Source organism: Anarhichas minor, unplaced genomic scaffold (genome assembly GCF_050575085.1).
Source record: "Anarhichas minor isolate MPS153535 unplaced genomic scaffold, ASM5057508v1 ptg000011l, whole genome shotgun sequence".
Classification (NCBI taxonomy): domain Eukaryota; kingdom Metazoa; phylum Chordata; class Actinopteri; order Perciformes; family Anarhichadidae; genus Anarhichas; species Anarhichas minor.
In genome coordinates this window covers 14,269,840-14,286,833 of record NW_027466457.1, presented here as the reverse complement: position 1 = coordinate 14,286,833, position 16,994 = coordinate 14,269,840, and the positions used below count along the sequence as shown (strand labels likewise).

General features: G+C 41.7%; 1 protein-coding gene across 7 annotated transcripts in view; it reads right to left on the bottom strand.

Moving 5' to 3' along the window:
- Positions 1-2,047: 2,047 nt before the first annotated feature.
- LOC142947762 (transcription factor SOX-6-like) overlaps positions 2,048-16,994 on the bottom strand; it is a 104,390-nt gene continuing 89,443 nt past the window's right edge. For all 7 annotated transcript variants that reach the window (XM_076089567.1, XM_076089562.1, XM_076089568.1 and 4 more), the window contains 4 exons: positions 10,502-10,610; positions 9,152-9,322; positions 7,046-7,259; positions 2,048-5,054 (listed from right to left, as the gene is read on the bottom strand). In XM_076089567.1, the coding sequence (XP_075945682.1) occupies positions 4,715-5,054; positions 7,046-7,259; positions 9,152-9,322; positions 10,502-10,610 (834 nt within the window). In that variant the 3' untranslated portion in view covers positions 2,048-4,714. The remainder of the gene's footprint in view (positions 5,055-7,045; positions 7,260-9,151; positions 9,323-10,501; positions 10,611-16,994) is intronic.

Sequence of the window (16,994 nt, the reverse complement as noted above, 5' to 3'; positions counted from 1 at the left end):
GTTGAAAAATGTCATAAATGAGTCAAAGTACAGTTTGTTGACAAATGTCTTTGTATAGGATGTTTACAAATGTCATAAAAAGTCCTTAGTATAGGATGTTAAAAATAATCATAATATAGTACGTAAAAACGTCATGGTATAGCATGTCAAAAAGTAACAGTATCGTATGTTGTAAAGTACAGTATGTCGAAAAATGTAATAGTATAGGATGTCAAAAAGTCATTATTTTAGAAAAATATCATAATATAGTTTTTTCGAAAAGTCATAAAAAGGCATAGTATAGTATTTTGAAAAAAATCATAAAAAGTCATAGTACTGTCTGTCGAAGTCCTAAAAAAGTGATAGCATAGTATGTCAAAAAAGTATTAAAAAAGTCATAGTATGGTATGTTGAAAATGATTAGGTTCCTAATAAATTAATTCACTGACCAACAATAATGTTAACGGAGAGAGGAATAGATCTGAAACAAGTGGTTTCAATAACTGCAGATAAAGTCCCTGCACACAATTTTTCTCTTTTTAGAAGATGAGAATAATATGGATATTTTCGCTTTTTTGATTGACATCACACCTGAATTAAATGAATTTAAAGCTGCAGGGCATCAACAGTTCAATGAAATAATAATAATAAAAGTACTTTATTTTAAGAGTAACATTTTTCAAAAGCTTTCTGTTCTGTATTTTATTTTTTTTAAGTATAGTATGCCATAAAAAGTATTGGTACAGTTTTTTGTAACATTACTGAAAAAAACTCATAGAGTAGCGTAACATTTTCATTTAAAAAGTCATCAAAGTAATGTTGTAGTATGTCAGAAAATGTCAGAAAAAAAAGAAGAGTAAATACACTCCTAAGATTTTCTTTGTGGGAAACACCACAGCGGACACAATATTATTCAAGCAGAGGATTCTTATGTGTGGTCGGAGGTTATCTCATTGGCCTCATTGGGACAATTCAAGAGTGACTCAATTGAATGACCACCGAAAACTAGTCCCTCAATTTGATTTTTGTGACTCATTTCCAGATGCAAGCCCCACCCAGGTCTGATACTCCGTGCACACAAATTATTTAAATTATTTACGAATTTGACTCGGGTCAATTTTGTATGTTTTTCTGACTGCTAATCTTTTTAAATGTAGCTACGAGTAGCTTTAACAACTGGGATATCATGGAACATTGCAGATTACACCTGTTTCCTCCCTGGCTAAATGAAGTCTGTATATGAATGTATACATCAAGTTATGAAGTATGACTGCACTGTATTGAACTATGCTCTCCCTTGTTGAGGCGCTGAAAGCTTTGCATGCACTCACACAGCCATGTACACACAGGAACAATCTGTCAAGTTGCAAACAGCTAAACGTTCATCCTGCAGAAAGGAGAAAGGAAATGTAAATTATGATGACTTATTTCCCGAGATTAGCATGGCAACAGCACAAGTATGATTTCAAACACCCCTCCCAACTAAAAGCTATAGCACACACACACGCACACACGCACGCACACACACACAAAAGTGCACACAAAGGAGTGTGTGACAAACTTGCCGGCGCCCCTTGCAGGGTGACGCTACAGTTGATTTGGGAATTACATTGAGATTTATGATGTGGCTGCATATGGCTGAGCCCTCTGTTCCTCTCTCTCCAAAATGCTGGGATTGGCTGCAGCGAGCACCGGCGCCGTGGCGTATACACCACAGCACAGTCAGTATGTGTGGCGTTACCTCACACACGCACGCACAATGGAACAATAGGCCACATTTTACTGTAATGGGCCACCAAAATATAAGGACCAAGTGGAATAGCTCGACTTTGGAAACAGAAAGCCTTGTGTTGGAAATTATTAGATGCCTGGAAAGTAAGAGCACTCTTTAGAGTAATGGAAAAAAAAATCCTGCAGCACTACCTGTAGCTTGTGCGCAGTGCTTTCACGTGCACAACACAATAGGTATGAGTGCTTTTCCATATTTTTTTGCATATGAACAAATTGTGCAACTCCCATCTTTCCACAAAAGTCAAAGAAACACATGAAGCAATGATGAAGTGACACATTTATAAGGAAAATCTCAAGTCTTTACTTCTTATTTATTTATTTTTTTTGATTGTCTTTCTCACCAAGTTGTACTGACACTTTTTAGAGCCAAAGCTGGCTAATAAATACAATGAAATGTTAAAACGCACAATTGAATTTCAAATACAATACTCATCACAAAATGTATGCGACCAGGAAACTTGTGTTCTGCTTCTGCAGGTCACAAGTGACAAGAGCATGAGGTTTCAAAGAGATCAGAGGCGATGTGACCCCTTTAGGCGGCACTAGAGCTGCAGCAACAAAACTTGCTTCAATAAATGAAATGCTTCTGAAGAAATGGCAATTTACTTGTGCCTAGCATGTACGAGGCTTCCTATAGAGTCCAAACATGTGACTTTTGACTGTTCTAATGTATCATGTTGAAAATCAAACAACAACTTCACATTAGTCAATACTAAAAAAAAACTAAAAAAACATAGAATTTATATCCAGTGCTTAGGATGCGTATGACACTAACAGAAATGTCTATGCATGAGGCTTTTTTTTACTGTGACGCAAGCAAAAAACAATGTTCTGTCCCAGCTTGTGAAGCTTACCCAAGTAAAAACTGCCAGATATGGTGAGAAACATGGAGCCACGAAGACTAGTGAAACAGCTAACAGCTAAAAAGAGCACTCAGAGACCACCCCAAGGTCACAGGTTGTTGAAAATGTTCCAAATGTAGAGTGTGGTGAAAAGAGACAAAGAAAAAATATTGTGTCTTCAGAGAAAGAATGTGACATTTGAGAAAAATAGAGGAAAAAGCGTGCACACCCAACGAGGTGCTGACCACTGGGCCACAACAAGACGGAAGAGGAACATCTCCTTTCAGACTGGAGTCAAACCTTGCTCTGACTGAGAAGCTGATTAAGAATCAGGCACCTTTTTTTCCTCCATTCTTCTCTTAATAATTTACTCGTCTTCAAAATATACATGCAATGTAGAAAACGGTGCCCTTTAACAGACCTCTTAAACCCATTTCTTGAAACTATATAAATTCTTTTCTCAAAACACAAGTTTGGTTTATCTTTCCCACGTGATGCTGAGAAGACATTTACGAATATTAACAGGCTAATAAAAATAGTAACATTTTTACACTTTTGTACCGATTCAAAACACAATTCAAAATACAGTGACGGGATCCAGAATATTAGAAACTCTTTTTCTACAGTAGGGTAACACTGGGGCTGCTCATCCCCTTTTCTCTGATGCTGGATGAACAAAGCTATAGGGACACTTTTAAGACTCACCAACTCTTGAAGTGTCTTAGCAGAAATTTAATGTCTATACCTTTGGCCAGATTGAAAGAGACAGACTCCAATACGAAATGTTACAGCACAATGTGCTAAGTGTTTGGCCTCAAGGAACTATGGGCAATGTGGTTCATGAAAGCACCAATGCAGTGGAATTGAAGAACAGACTCTTCTAACTACATCTCGAAGCTGGAGGGGCTGCCAGAGATTGAAGTGTGTGTGTGTGTGTGTGTGATTGTGACTGAGCGAGCGTGATGAAAACACATCCTCCCTGAGCTCTGCCTGGGATTGGGCCAGGAGGGGAGCCAACAGTTACCAAGTAGGAATTCATCTCATCACCTAGAAAAAAACTGATTGTATAAGACTTTTCTTGCAGCATTGGAAGTTAAGACTACAACATCCCAAGCGAATGTGAATGTAGGTTTGGCACATTTGAAGTAAATCTGTACAATGCCTGGGTACTTTCTTACTTACATACTTAGTAATAATAATAATAATAATAATAATAATAATAATAATAATGTGATATAAGGGATTTTGCTCCCTTTATTTCGATGACAGTCTGAAAAGTCCTACCACTCTTTCTGTATGAAAACAAACAAACAAAACAACACATTCACAAGCTGGCACATCATACCTGAGCTGGGATATAAAAAAAAAAAGAAACAGTAATGTAAGCAGTTTGTCAGAAAAACAAGATGTAGATGCACTGTATTCGTAAGAAACAAAAGTAAGACTATAAGATTACAATAGCTAGGATTTATATTAAAACTTTTAAAATTTCAAGTTCCGACAGTCCAGAGTTTGTACAGGCAGTGACCTGTCAGAAAAAAAGTCTATAGAACAAAAAACAATGAGGACACAAAGAACACAACAAAACTAAATACATAATGATAAAAACTAAATCACACCTTAAACATTAAGACCAAATAGCTGTTGAAGACCAATTCCCGATGTTTCACAATCTATGCATGCTCTTTACAAACCACACAGTAATGTGTCCGTCGCTCATTTGTCCTTCGTCCCGTTCTTTCTCGTTCTCTTTCTTTCCTCTAACTCTTATTCGCTCCTGTTAAGATTGTCAAAGTGTAGGAAACTGAAGGTCATTGTCAGTTTGATGTCTGCACGTCTGTTCAGGTTGTTTTCTTGGGTCACGTTTGTTTCCATCAGCCCTGTTCTTCAAATGGACGTCTTTCGAGATACCGTCCAAGAACTTTCTGAGCATGGCTGCTGAGTTTGGATCCTGTCTGGGCATGCTCAGTGCATGACGCAACATGTCCTGATGCTTTGCTTCGAGGTCTCTATAATAAACTGTGTTTTTAAAAAGTGTCTCTGAGTATAACAGGAGTTTCTCTCTTTTTTCTCTCTTTTTACAACTGACACCCTGAGCACACTCAGTTGGCACTGACGGCCTCCCGTGTCTCGCGGTCGCTGCTATAGTCTGACTTGGGCTCGTCCTCAAAGTCCTCGTACATGTCCATGTCGTCGGCTCCGTTGGTAGGGTCCCTCTGCAGATCCAACGCTCCGACCAAACCGCCATTGCTGCCCCCGCCGCCAGGCTCGGACTTCAACCCGTACGTGCTCTGAATGACAGGGATGGCAGGTTCAGGGCTGGCTGAGTTGCTGGAGCAGTCTGAGGTCAGGTGTGGGGATGTTGTGGCTGTGGCCATGGTTATGGCGCCTGGGTAAACTACTCCGCCGGGGCTGTTGCCGAGAGTCATCGGTGGCTGAGGCCTGAGAAACAAGGAAAGAAGAGAAAGAATGGAAGGGAAAACTGTTAGGTATTAGGCACCAAACAACCTTGATATACATAACACAAGGACCATGGAATTAGAATGAATAAAACATCAAAGAAAATTACAACAGAAACAAAACAAGACTGAGGCCTGAGAGGACATGATTGTCTGAACCAAATTTCACACAGAAACCCACAGATGTTAACCTCATGGTGGCGCTAGAGGAAACGTTAGGGTATCACTTTGAATCAGTAGGATTCATCCACTGGAGATCATGAATGTCTGTACAAAATGTAATAGCAATCCATCTGATGATTGTCGAGACAGTTCAGAAACATGTTGTGTCTGTCGGACGTGGCTAAAAACACAAAGACAGGCTGCATGTTTTTTTTAACAATAAAAGGATTTAGTCACAGCAACAGTTAGCATATCAACTGGTTACGTACGAGGTGGATGGATCGCCGTTTGATCAGATACTTATTAATTATAACCTTCTTTAAACAAACTGCTTTGAACAAAACATTCATTCTGAGACCACTTAAGTAAAACAGCAACGGCTTCTCATCTGGCCGGGCATGTCCTAACACGCAGCTCTCCCTGCCAGCTCACAGCCGCATCGGCTAAATAACCTGTTAAGATATAGATGGAATGAGGGTCGACGCACATCACTCAGGCAGGCCCTCTGGCTCCTCAAATTAACCACATAAAGCAGGAAAATTGCCGTCACTTTTCTCACCTAACAGTTTTCCCTCCTCAGTCTCCTGAAACAATTACCACTGTGCGCTCCGACGGACACATTTTCACATGAAATGCTTTTTTAAAACAACACCGGTTTAGTTATATGGAATGTGTTCGTATGGAATCTGGATGTATACTGGCTCCCAGTAGCTATTTGATTTAGCTTAGATTGAAAGACCAGGCCTGTAGAATCATGAGCTATTTTTTTTTTTTGTTGCATTAACTTGACCACACACAGTAGATGTGGCATTGAGCCTGTGACGTCTGCCTCGCTCTCGTTTCCCTCTCATACATCTGCTTACATTTCATATTCCACTATGTCTGTCTGTGTCCAATTTCACTGCCCGCAAGCGCCCGGCATTGTCCTAATTTAATAAATGACAAGCTATTAAAAATCGCTCCTATTCAAAGCTGTGGCCTCTGGTAAATCCATCTCAAGCACAGGCCACTGTGATGGCTTTAAACACATCCATGGCTGGTTCCTATTAAGACAATGCCACTGTTTTTCCCCTCTCTGCACTGACTACACTCTAAAAAATATAATGCTATTCAGCGCATGTTAAAAGGGTTTTGTAGATACAACCGGGAGGTTCCAAAAATAAATCTTTAATTAATGGTCCATAAACCCTGATGGTCACCAGGCAAACCTCTAGCAAATGGAAGTAGTTTAAAATATTTCTTCTATATTCATACTGTGACACATTAAGAAGAAATACCTTATATACAAGAAACAAAGATTGAATTCATGAATTACATTTGGATGTTTTTTCTTTTATCTAGCTAATTAGATTTGCTTAAACACCTGTATTCAGGCCAAGGTGGCGAGCAGAACGGCATGCTTATTCAAGAGACAACCGAACTGAACGGTCACAGGTGCAACAGTCAATTAGTCAAAGTGTTCTTGAGCGAGACACATCGCCTGTGTGTGACCAAAGGCATGCGGCTGTCAATGCACAATGACCCCTCTTAAGAAATAAGCAGAATTCCTTCTAATATTGTACGTAATTACAATGATGGAGAAAAATGTGTTGGACAAGCTATTTCTTTAGAATTATTAAACCTTGTAATTAAAAATGACGATGTGCTATTCAGAATTCCATTGCAAACTGTGTACAACACACTGTGCAGTAGTTCCACACATAAGACTGTCAGGTTGAGTTTGAACATCTTCTTTCACTGCAGCTCTCTTTCAAACCACGAGGAGCACTTACACAGAAAGCTGTGATGTCCAGGGAAAACTCTGGTACTCACCCCACAAAGAACTGCCTCATCTCCTGACGTCGTGACCGCATCATCTGCTTGTACTCTCCGATGCGCAGCTTCTTGCCATCGATGATGCAGGTTCTCTTGGGCCGCGGCTTGTACTTGTAGTTGGGATATTTCTCCAAGTGGATCTTGCTCAAGTGGGCCTGCTCCTCATAGTACGGCTGCTTCTCCTGGTTGGTCATGCCTTTCCAGCGAGAGCCTGGAGAAAAGGACGTTTTAGTTTTTAGTTATCTCCGTCTAGGAGGATCATGCAATTGCTCGTGTGTGTCTGTGAGTGAGTGTGCACCTCTGCGTCTGTCCACAGCTAATCTCGCAATCTGCTGCAGTAAACTGCATCATATTTTGGGTGATCAGTTATGGCAGCATGCTCAAGGATCTCTCGTGGTTGCGGTGACTCACACTTTCTCAAAACACCTTTTATTACCCGTTTCAAACTGCCGCTGACTGCCTGCTGACTCCTCACTCACTGCTATTAACGGCCACAAGGACTTTTGGGAATAACAAAAAAAGGCATTGACATGCTTTTCTACGCTGTTTCAATGTTACTGGTTGAGCAGAGTTTACATCTACAATAGATATAACGAGCACTGAATCAGTGATCCGACAATGCTGACATACTGTCACTTCAGCTGCACATTAAATCAATCATACAAAAGAGTGACAGAGCCGTGGTTTAACCATGAAAACGTCAGCATTTCTGGTGTTTTTTTAAGGTTGGTTGTTGTCATATGAACAGAAACCATCAATTCTTCAACCAAGTAGGCTGTTCAGGAGTGGATAACACTCTGCTCCCTCTTGGCTCGAGAAGAATTATGCATTGTGTACTTCTTATTTCCCCCGGTAAGAGGACCTTCTGAACAAGTGGACAGGGCCATTACCGCAGGAACGCAGCACATCTGCAAAGCACTCTGATTATACACACCCCGCCTCGCTTCTCTGTTTATTAAGGTTTATCACAAACTAGTCTTGTACTTTTGTGACACAGGAAACAATGTTTTTTTTAAGCCTGCCACCCACTCCCCAAAGTCCAGCTGTGTTATTACGTTGGAGAGACATGCATTGTACACATGCAGTCATGTACACAATTCTGCACTTTAGATTCTGCTTTTTGCTCCTATATTGCCACAGAGGCTTGATAAATTACAGGGAAATCATTTCTAAATGCTTCCAGCAAACAGGATCTTACTGTTAATATTTGCCTGCAAACATCACTTTCAATCGAATAATTCAAACATAACTATTCTTCATAATAAGGTAAGAAGTACATTTCTGACTTAAATTAAGATTCTGTCAGTGAAACTGTTGCACAAATGATGAATCAAATAAACGCAAGAAGCATTTTGTCAAACACAAAACTCCCTTTTAACAAATTTCCCCCTGGGCATGAATAAAGTATATATCTATCGATTTATCTTCATCAGAGCCCATTCAAAGTTCCAGGTCAGGAGGACAGACCCACTTAAGAAAAAGCAATTTGTTAATGTTGCTCAGGAGGAGCATTCAGCAACCCTCGAGCTGACTAGAGGCCTGCATCGGACAGTGGTGGTCCTTAGAACATTTACCGAAACAACCGCTGTGCTCAGCGCCGTGTGAATGGCTATCTGTGTCGAGGAGGTTAGTATCAACACGGCTACATTATAACTGAATGAATCCATCACACTAGTCAGGCTTACATAGTGGAGCTCTGTGTGTGAAGTGTTCACGGTTTAAAAGCACACTACTTCTTCTTATAGTCTGCAGCCTGAGCGGAGAGGCTGACATGACGAAAAATGTCCCGGTTTGAGGACCATCAACTGTCAAATACACTGCGCCTCTCAACAAGATGGTGGCAAAACCTCTATTGTAGCCACAAACACTTTTAGCTGATGACTTGTGTGTGTGCGTCTCCAAGGTGTTGACGCACACCATTTATACACATTCTTACTGAACAAATAAACATATTCCTTAATAGATAGGTTTTAACACATATTTTATGTCCCAACGCATCCAAAAGGTGATAAGTTCGATAGGAAAAGAAACTGATTCTTGTCGTTTGTAAATGAGTTTCTCTGCTCAGAAAAATGATTAAAAGATAAATCTGTAATATCTCACCGAGGATCTTGCTGATGTTGGAGTTGTGCATGTCAGGGAAGGTCTGCAGGATCTTCCTCCTCTCGTCTTTGGCCCACACCATGAAGGCGTTCATGGGCCTCTTGATGTGGGGCTCGGCGTTGTTCCTGCCCCGCGCCTCCCTGAACACTCTTGCCTCTGTGATGCTACTCCCTGTAGTGACACAAAGGAATAACATTCTCAGCATGCCCATCTTTGACACATTCTTCTGTCGTACTTTCACGCTTGAAAATGTGGGATATTGCACTGATATGGATGAGCCCTTCCTGTTTGTTTCTTCAGCCCTTCATCCTTGAGAGAGGATGTATAACACAAGTATAACAAAAGTGTGATGGGGGTCTTGCTGGGATGCCCTCAACATGCTCACACAAACACACATGAGCTATACACACCGTAGTCAGTTGGCTTCCGCCTGATCGTATCTCAAGGCCTATGCTGCTGTGTTTAGTCCTCTGATTCTAAACTAAACCACAATGAGCACTCCTCATCGCCTGTAAACACTGTGTTTTATGAGTAACAGGTGGGTTGGGAGAAAAACTTTAACACCAAGTCAGTGTCTTTAGACTACATTCAGAAATGGTGTTTTATGCACCAGTAACTGGTAACTGCATGTACTACGTAAAAGAAGTCTTGCTATCATTCGTTATCAAATGATTTTTTGCAGTAAACTTCATTGACCATTAACCACCACACACTCGCTGTATGTCTTCGCCTGCTCTTGTTTGCATACTTGCACTGAGTGGGATCTTGTGTCACAAACACTCGTTGCGGGAAAAAAAAGGAGGAGAATTCAGCATCTTGTTATGTATTTGTGGGAAGATAACAGTGTGAAATTGTTCAAGAGCGTAAACTGTTGACATTGAACACTCTGTTTAGCTGTTGAGGGAGTCCTTCACCGTAGCATCCTGAGAAGCACAATAAATATTTGTATTCCCTGAATACCTGCGTGTTCTGGCTTTCTGGAAGATGCTTTCTTCTTTATTGCAGATTTCTGAGATGGCAGAACACCAGAAGTAGGGCCTCTTCTATGTGGGGCCCACGGAGTTAAGGGTCACTGGTATCAATTTAGTCTGAACAGGATGTGACTGCTTCTAACTGAGACTCTGCTTCTCAAAGCTCCAGCAACTCCTTCCTTGGATATCCCTCTAGCCTTCCATTTTCTACCATGTCTTTCCTGCATCTGCATACATTTCTGAATTACCAGCATTATAAGCTACCAGAAATGAGGAGTGTAAGAATCAGAAAGGTAAGCGAAACAAAACAAATTAAACAAACCAAAAGAAGAGCCTTTGAAAAAGAGGAAACAGGGAAGAAGAGTAAGGCGGTGCTCACCATCCAGATCTTCTGGTCTCGTCAGGTCGATGACTCGATGGACCATCTTCCCAGCGTCCTCCCCAAGCTTACCCAGGTGCTGGCTCAGCGTCTCATAGTGCAGCCGCTCCTGCAACACAAGAAAAAACATATGAGCGGTTATTCGAAGAAAGTTGCAAATAAAGATGAAAGGAGACACGAGCTGCCCCCAAAAAGTTTCAATTCAATGCAGTTCTTATTATCTAATGTCTGGATCAAGTCCCTGTGTGTGCCTGGCATCTTTTAAGTTGGGTCACTGGGGACGACTGCGATGGTAATGACAATAAAACAAATTGCCAGGTTGAGTTGGCACAAAGGAAAGTCCAGCACCTAAAAGTGGGCGGTTTACTTCGTTGCAGCTTCATAACTTATACTTCACAGTATCTGAGGGGTATTGGGTCATGACCGTGCCATAAGCTCAGTCATAGCCCCTTCAGGGCCGCGCTAATCAACAGTGTCTTCCCCAGCCTCCCAGCATCATGCGCTCTCTGATTCTGCCTTCTGCCTGCCACTCCACTTCTGAGACAAATAACTTCTACAAGCAGCCTGCCTTGGGGCCTTCCAGCTAAAATTACCCCACCACACTCCCAAACTGTGGTGGAAAACATCGAACCCTCCGCACAGCTACCGCACATCTACACTCCTCCTCTCCTCTCCTCTCTTATCCCCTGCCCTCCCTCCCTCCCTCCCTCCCGCCTCTCCTCCTTTTTCTGGTGACAGAGGCATTTTGTTTGACGCAAGGAATGGTTGCCGGGTGAAGTCATGCCGCGGTAGCCGCTGGCAGAGTTGGTGGAACTTAGGGGCCGGCGTGTATATGTACATATATGTGTGTGTGTGTGTGTGTGTGTTTATAGATGAGGAGTCGACGCGGGCCAATGTCAGCACTACGGCAGGGCTGTAATCAGGCCCACCACAGAACATGTGCCTGGGCAGTGCCATGCTCACCGCAGGAAGCAACCGCCTAACAAAGGACTAAAGAAAAGAGAGACAGAGGGAGATAGAAAGAGCAAACAGGAGTGGAAAACTAGACCAGAAACAAGAATAAGGACTTTAGCTTGCAGTGCTAAACAATAGCATGCATAGTGGAACGCGGCCATCGCTCATGATGATTTGCTCATCATGATAACTGGAAGTTTTAGTTTGGTGCTCCAAACATTAAAAGTTTAAAAGAAGATTGAATTCATGGTTCTTGAAAAGATGCTAAACATTACCGCTTTGCACTGTAGCGCTATCAGATGCACCACAGAGCACAAGTTAAGTAGTTAGAGGCCTAATGGGAGGAGACGATGGAAAACTAATGCACAGTGGAGTTAGGGTTCTGGAAAACAGACTAGGACAGCACCAATAGAGGAAGACTGATCCAAAATACAGATTAACAGCAGACCTGGGTCAAAATTTGCAAATATTCCATGCGGTTGGTCTACTTTTGGTCTACTTGAAAGCTCTTGTGGCGACTGCAATAAGGAGCTGTCTTTACTTTGTTTAGTCAAGATTGAAATAGGTTTGGCCTGCGCGCACGCTGGTTTGATACTGGACTGCTGCCTTTTGGAGCAGCATTATAGACTTTTTTTAAATTTTCTTTCATGAGTCTCCAATTGTATTGTGTACGCGATTGGATTATGCTCCTATAAAAGCTTTTGTCTTCATCGCAGAGGGATTTTCTGGTTAAAAACAGTCAAGGCTTTTGAGTTCTGTTGTTCAGGCAGTTGCAGTGAAGAGGAAGCACACTTATTCAGGATAGACTGTATTTTGAATGGCTTTCAGACAGCAAAAACCCACCCATCACGTACTGTACTTGATATTTCATTACTATTTAACACAGGCCTCAAGCGGAGCAAACAAAGTAGCAATTCAAAGCAGACAAGTTGACGAATCAAGGACTAAATTAATTAAACACACAGAGTAAATCAAACCAAAGGACTAATTAAATAAATCAAAGTTAAAGGACAAAAACAGAAGGGAAGAGGTGCTTAACATTCACGTCAAAAACAAGCACTGGAGAAACAAATCACATCTGTGTATGTTTAACACGCTATTGCTTTAACTGGGTCTACAGCCCGATACTGCTGCTGAATGTATATTTCATAATTTAAGAGACACCCGACTCTTTCGTGTCACCCCACAGTTGCGAACGCTCTAAACATCACTGTTGTTTTTTTTTAATCCACACCGTACTGAGCTCATTACCACAGTTACAACTTGCCCACCGCCAGCACGGCCTGCCTCCAGCTGACCCGCAACCGTTTACTGTCTCCTCCCGGGCCAATCAAGTTTGGCACCCTCATCGGCCCCCTCCCACCGTTCCCTCTCTATTCCTATTTTCTTCATCTTTCTTGCTCTCTTTCCTTCACTTTGCTGTGTGCCAATAGAGCTGTCCGTCAGCCCCGTTCCCCTCCCCTCCTTCTCCTTTTCACCATTCCTCCTATTCATAGCCCTTAACACCGCCACCAGCCCTCCACCCCTTGAGGCTCCAACCCCAAAGAAGTAGACACTCAACAGTCTATTTGCAGGTGCCAGTACTCAGCTTTGTAGTATACATTATTATAATGTATATCATTCAGGCTTCAAATACAGCAACATTACTGTGACCTTTAATCAAGACATGGCTGAGCTGTCGGTTTAACAGGCTCGCTTCCTACAAAGACCAAACTCACCAGCAGAGCCAATATAAGTTTCTATACAACCATTTCCTCCCTCCAGACTTACTCTGCTCTACCAACAGAAACTGCACTTTTCAACTATTCAACAGACAAAATGCATCTCTCTATAATGGGCCTCATTCAATTAAATACTAAGTTCAAAACTGTGCAAAAGTTAAGAAGTCTCAGAGAAATGTTTGAGAAACAACAGATGAGAGCTTAACTCTGCGAGTTTGGCTTTTTAAACAATTTAAGTTGAAAGTGTAAAAATGTACAATTGATGAATAGTTTGTTAAGGACAATATTACTTCTGTTCACTCTGACTTCTGATGGCAACATCTTTGTATTGAGGGGCAGCCGTACAGTTTCAACCTTCACTTTTTTAGTCAGTAAACTTTCGTGTTGGATTGTTCATTTACATGAATTGCTTTCTTTTTTTGTCCTGTGAAGGCTGGCGAAGGATCTGCTGACAGCTTTGGGTGAATCATTTTGCTATTCAGCACTTCGGTCAACTTAACCCTTTAATTGCGTAAGCAGAGACACTAAAAAACATCCATGTGTCCTCATCATTTAACATTTGCAATTTTAAAACCGGCTGTCGAGTGATGGTTTGCATAACAGGCATCATCCAAAGTGAGAAAACAGATCTTGGAGCGATTAAAAAAACCTGTTTGTGTTCCTGCTTATGTGGCCTGTAGATTTACCTGCCATCACCCACCGTGTTCGCCTCCTACGGAAACAGGAAAAGTAGTCCCTCGTGGTTCAAAGCAGTGAATTATTTTTTATGTAAACATTACAGAGCTCCTGTTCAGAGTTGTGACACTTTTAAGGTTCAGACTTAGAAATTCTACATGTTATGACTCCATGTTCTGATTAGTTGGAGCCTGAGTGGACAATCGACCGGAGACACATGGTTGATTTTGGTGTTTTCTTCCAAAACATGTCAGTTGGGTTATGTGACAATCTCTCAAAACATATTTTAAGTGGCTTTAGGGAGTGTTGTGTGGCTGTTTAGATAAAAAAAAAAGAAGAAAAAGCAGTGCACAGGTTTTTTTTCGCACACACAAACAGACGCACACAACCACACATAGTCATACGCGGCGGCTATTTCAGTGAGCTTTGGCAGCCGCAGGCCAGCTGGACGCAACGTAAGCGTAAGGTGATACTCAACAATGCCACTAACTGGCCAGGCCTCTCGTCTGTACACCAGCTATAATGACATTAACATGGCGGAGGCCAGTGCAGAGCCAGGACACACACACACACACACACACACACACACACACAAAGGAGCCCAGGATCACTTTCAGCTCTTAGGGAAATGTCTATGTCGTCTGGGCTAGAAATGAAAGCTGAGGGACAAAAATACCCAAACAGAAAGCGAAATAAACACAAACACACGCAGTCAGACGTCACCGCGACAACTCAATAAATAGCTCAACATTCAATATAACACTGAGGCACCATCAACAGCAGTTATCTCATTCCCTCCAAAGACGCCTAATATGCTGCGTTAGTACAATGTCATAAAATAAAAAGGCTTGGCCGGAGCTTCAAAGTCTCAGAGGGTTTGTGTAACAAATTTATTTGACGAACAGAAAACAACACACAAATCCAAGGTAAAGAAAAAGAGCTGGTCTCGTTGCCTCCCGAGGTGGAGCGGGTGAGTCACACTCTCAGTATCCAGCAAGTTCCATCCATGAATTGTTTAAGACAGAGCAAAGCCTTTGAGTGCTTTAGAAGAAAAAACACACACAGACACACACATAAAAAAACGTCTCTGTCCAAAAGAAAAAAAATATGTATTTAAAGCTAAAGAGAAAGAGTCTTTGAGCTGCTGTTGTTAGGTAACGAATAACAAACTGACAACAAACACCGAGGCCTGCTGTCGTCCTCCAACCGGAAACAATTACTTTGAGACTTTCCAAATGAGCTTTTTATTAGGAGGCATTGAGCTATAAACCAAATTACTGCATCGCTTTGGTTTTGTTCTTATAAAGTTGGAAAATACAGCGCTTGAGAAGCACACAGGGCTCTCGCTGCAATGCACACTCACCTTAATCTGTGATCATTTCGAAGTTAACTTTGTGCAAAAAAAAGGGTCTTTTAAGCAAAAACTTATTTGGGAACATTTGTGGGATTTTTTCGCCAGACCTGCAGCAGACAACTCAAATTAAGTCTTAATAAACAATTTATTAGTAAAGGCCGTTGTATAATTTATATGTATGCGTATCTCAGTGTTTACCAGCATAATGACTGAAAACTTGGGACTGAGGATAAGTATAGCAGAGATATATTTTGCCAGATTTTGGATGTTTTCCTCCTGAAGATGCGAAGCAAACAAGTCCAAAAAAATTCAAAACAGCCTATCCTTGGAGTGCACCAATCATGACCTACTTGGGGTTGGCTGAGTTCAAAGTCTCCACCCCTAAAATATTCATGAGTTGCTCTCCTCCTCCTCCTCCTCATCCTCGCGAGCAACATGGGATCAATTGCGCAGGAGAGCCGGTCTAATCATGTTCCCTATTTTACTGAACGTCTGATCCCTGGAATCCTTCATTGGCTGATCAGACTGATAGAAGATGTTTTGGAATATGGATGTCCCGCTGGATATGAGATCCTGGTACAAAAACCCTGTCTCCTTCAGCCCAGGGGGAGAGATGAGCGGGGGGGGAGGTGAGCATGCAGGGGGGAGGTCCCTTCCCAGAGAAAGGCCCTTTAATTGGGCTAAACCCCCGAGGCCGGGATCCCCCCTCCAGGGCAAGTGAAGAGCTGGACTCCGTTACACACCCACACACACACACACACACTCTAATGCTAACACCACCTCCTCTCCCCCAAAAAACACCCACTTGGTCTCAGTCAAGGCAGGCACACAAACACACACGCACACATATGCTCAAACGCCAAAACCATCACTTGTCATTGGCCCAGCTGCTCCGTCTTCAAAGCTGTTGGCTTCTGGGTGGCCGTGGAGATGAGAAGAGAAAAGAGAAGTACTCAAGAGCAGCCGCCCGAGCCAAACAACACCAAATATCATCCATGAATATTCGACAGACGCTGAGCTGAAATCTCTAAGACTGGGTAGATGAAATACGGGAGAAAAAACGATACAGGAGCGAGGGGTTGTTCTGAATGCTGAACGCAGAAGAGATCCTCTTCCTTTTCCTCCCTCCCACATTACTCTGCATGCTCCTGTAGCTGTGGGCAGTTTAGAAGATGTGTTCACATCTTCTACTGGAGGAAAAGTAGTGATACCTCAATGTAAAAATACTCCAAGTAGCATTCAAAAGTGTACTTCTACGTCTGTAAAAATGTGTAGAAGCAGCGCAAGTATTTCTGGTGGAGGTACAGCTTCCTCTAAAGGCTGGTAAACAATGGTGCTTAAATAAAGTGCAGACTCTTGGAGCAAAGCAGTAAGTGTTGATGAGTTCTTCGTCCACTATTATAAGCAACATGTGTACCTTCTATAAGTATCAAATAAATATACTTATTATACAAAACTGTTTTACCTGGTTCAAGTGCTTAACTTTTTAAATACATTGTTGAGTGCTTTAATACTATGCATCCTATTTAAAGGGAGACAGCCCAGATGAATAAGGTAAAAATGTAACCGATAGATATTCAATGAAACTTCCCAGTCGATTAGTTACACTAAGAAATGTATGTTTATCATCACAAGTTTTCTAATAATGTATGTTTCAAGATGCAAATTATGCAGAAGCTTATTAAATGCGTGCTGATTTGCATGCAGAACAGAAACCTTGACATTGGATAAAGGCAGGTTCAAAATTCTTGTTTAATTTTGTCGAAGAATTAGAGTCAAAGGTTTTTAC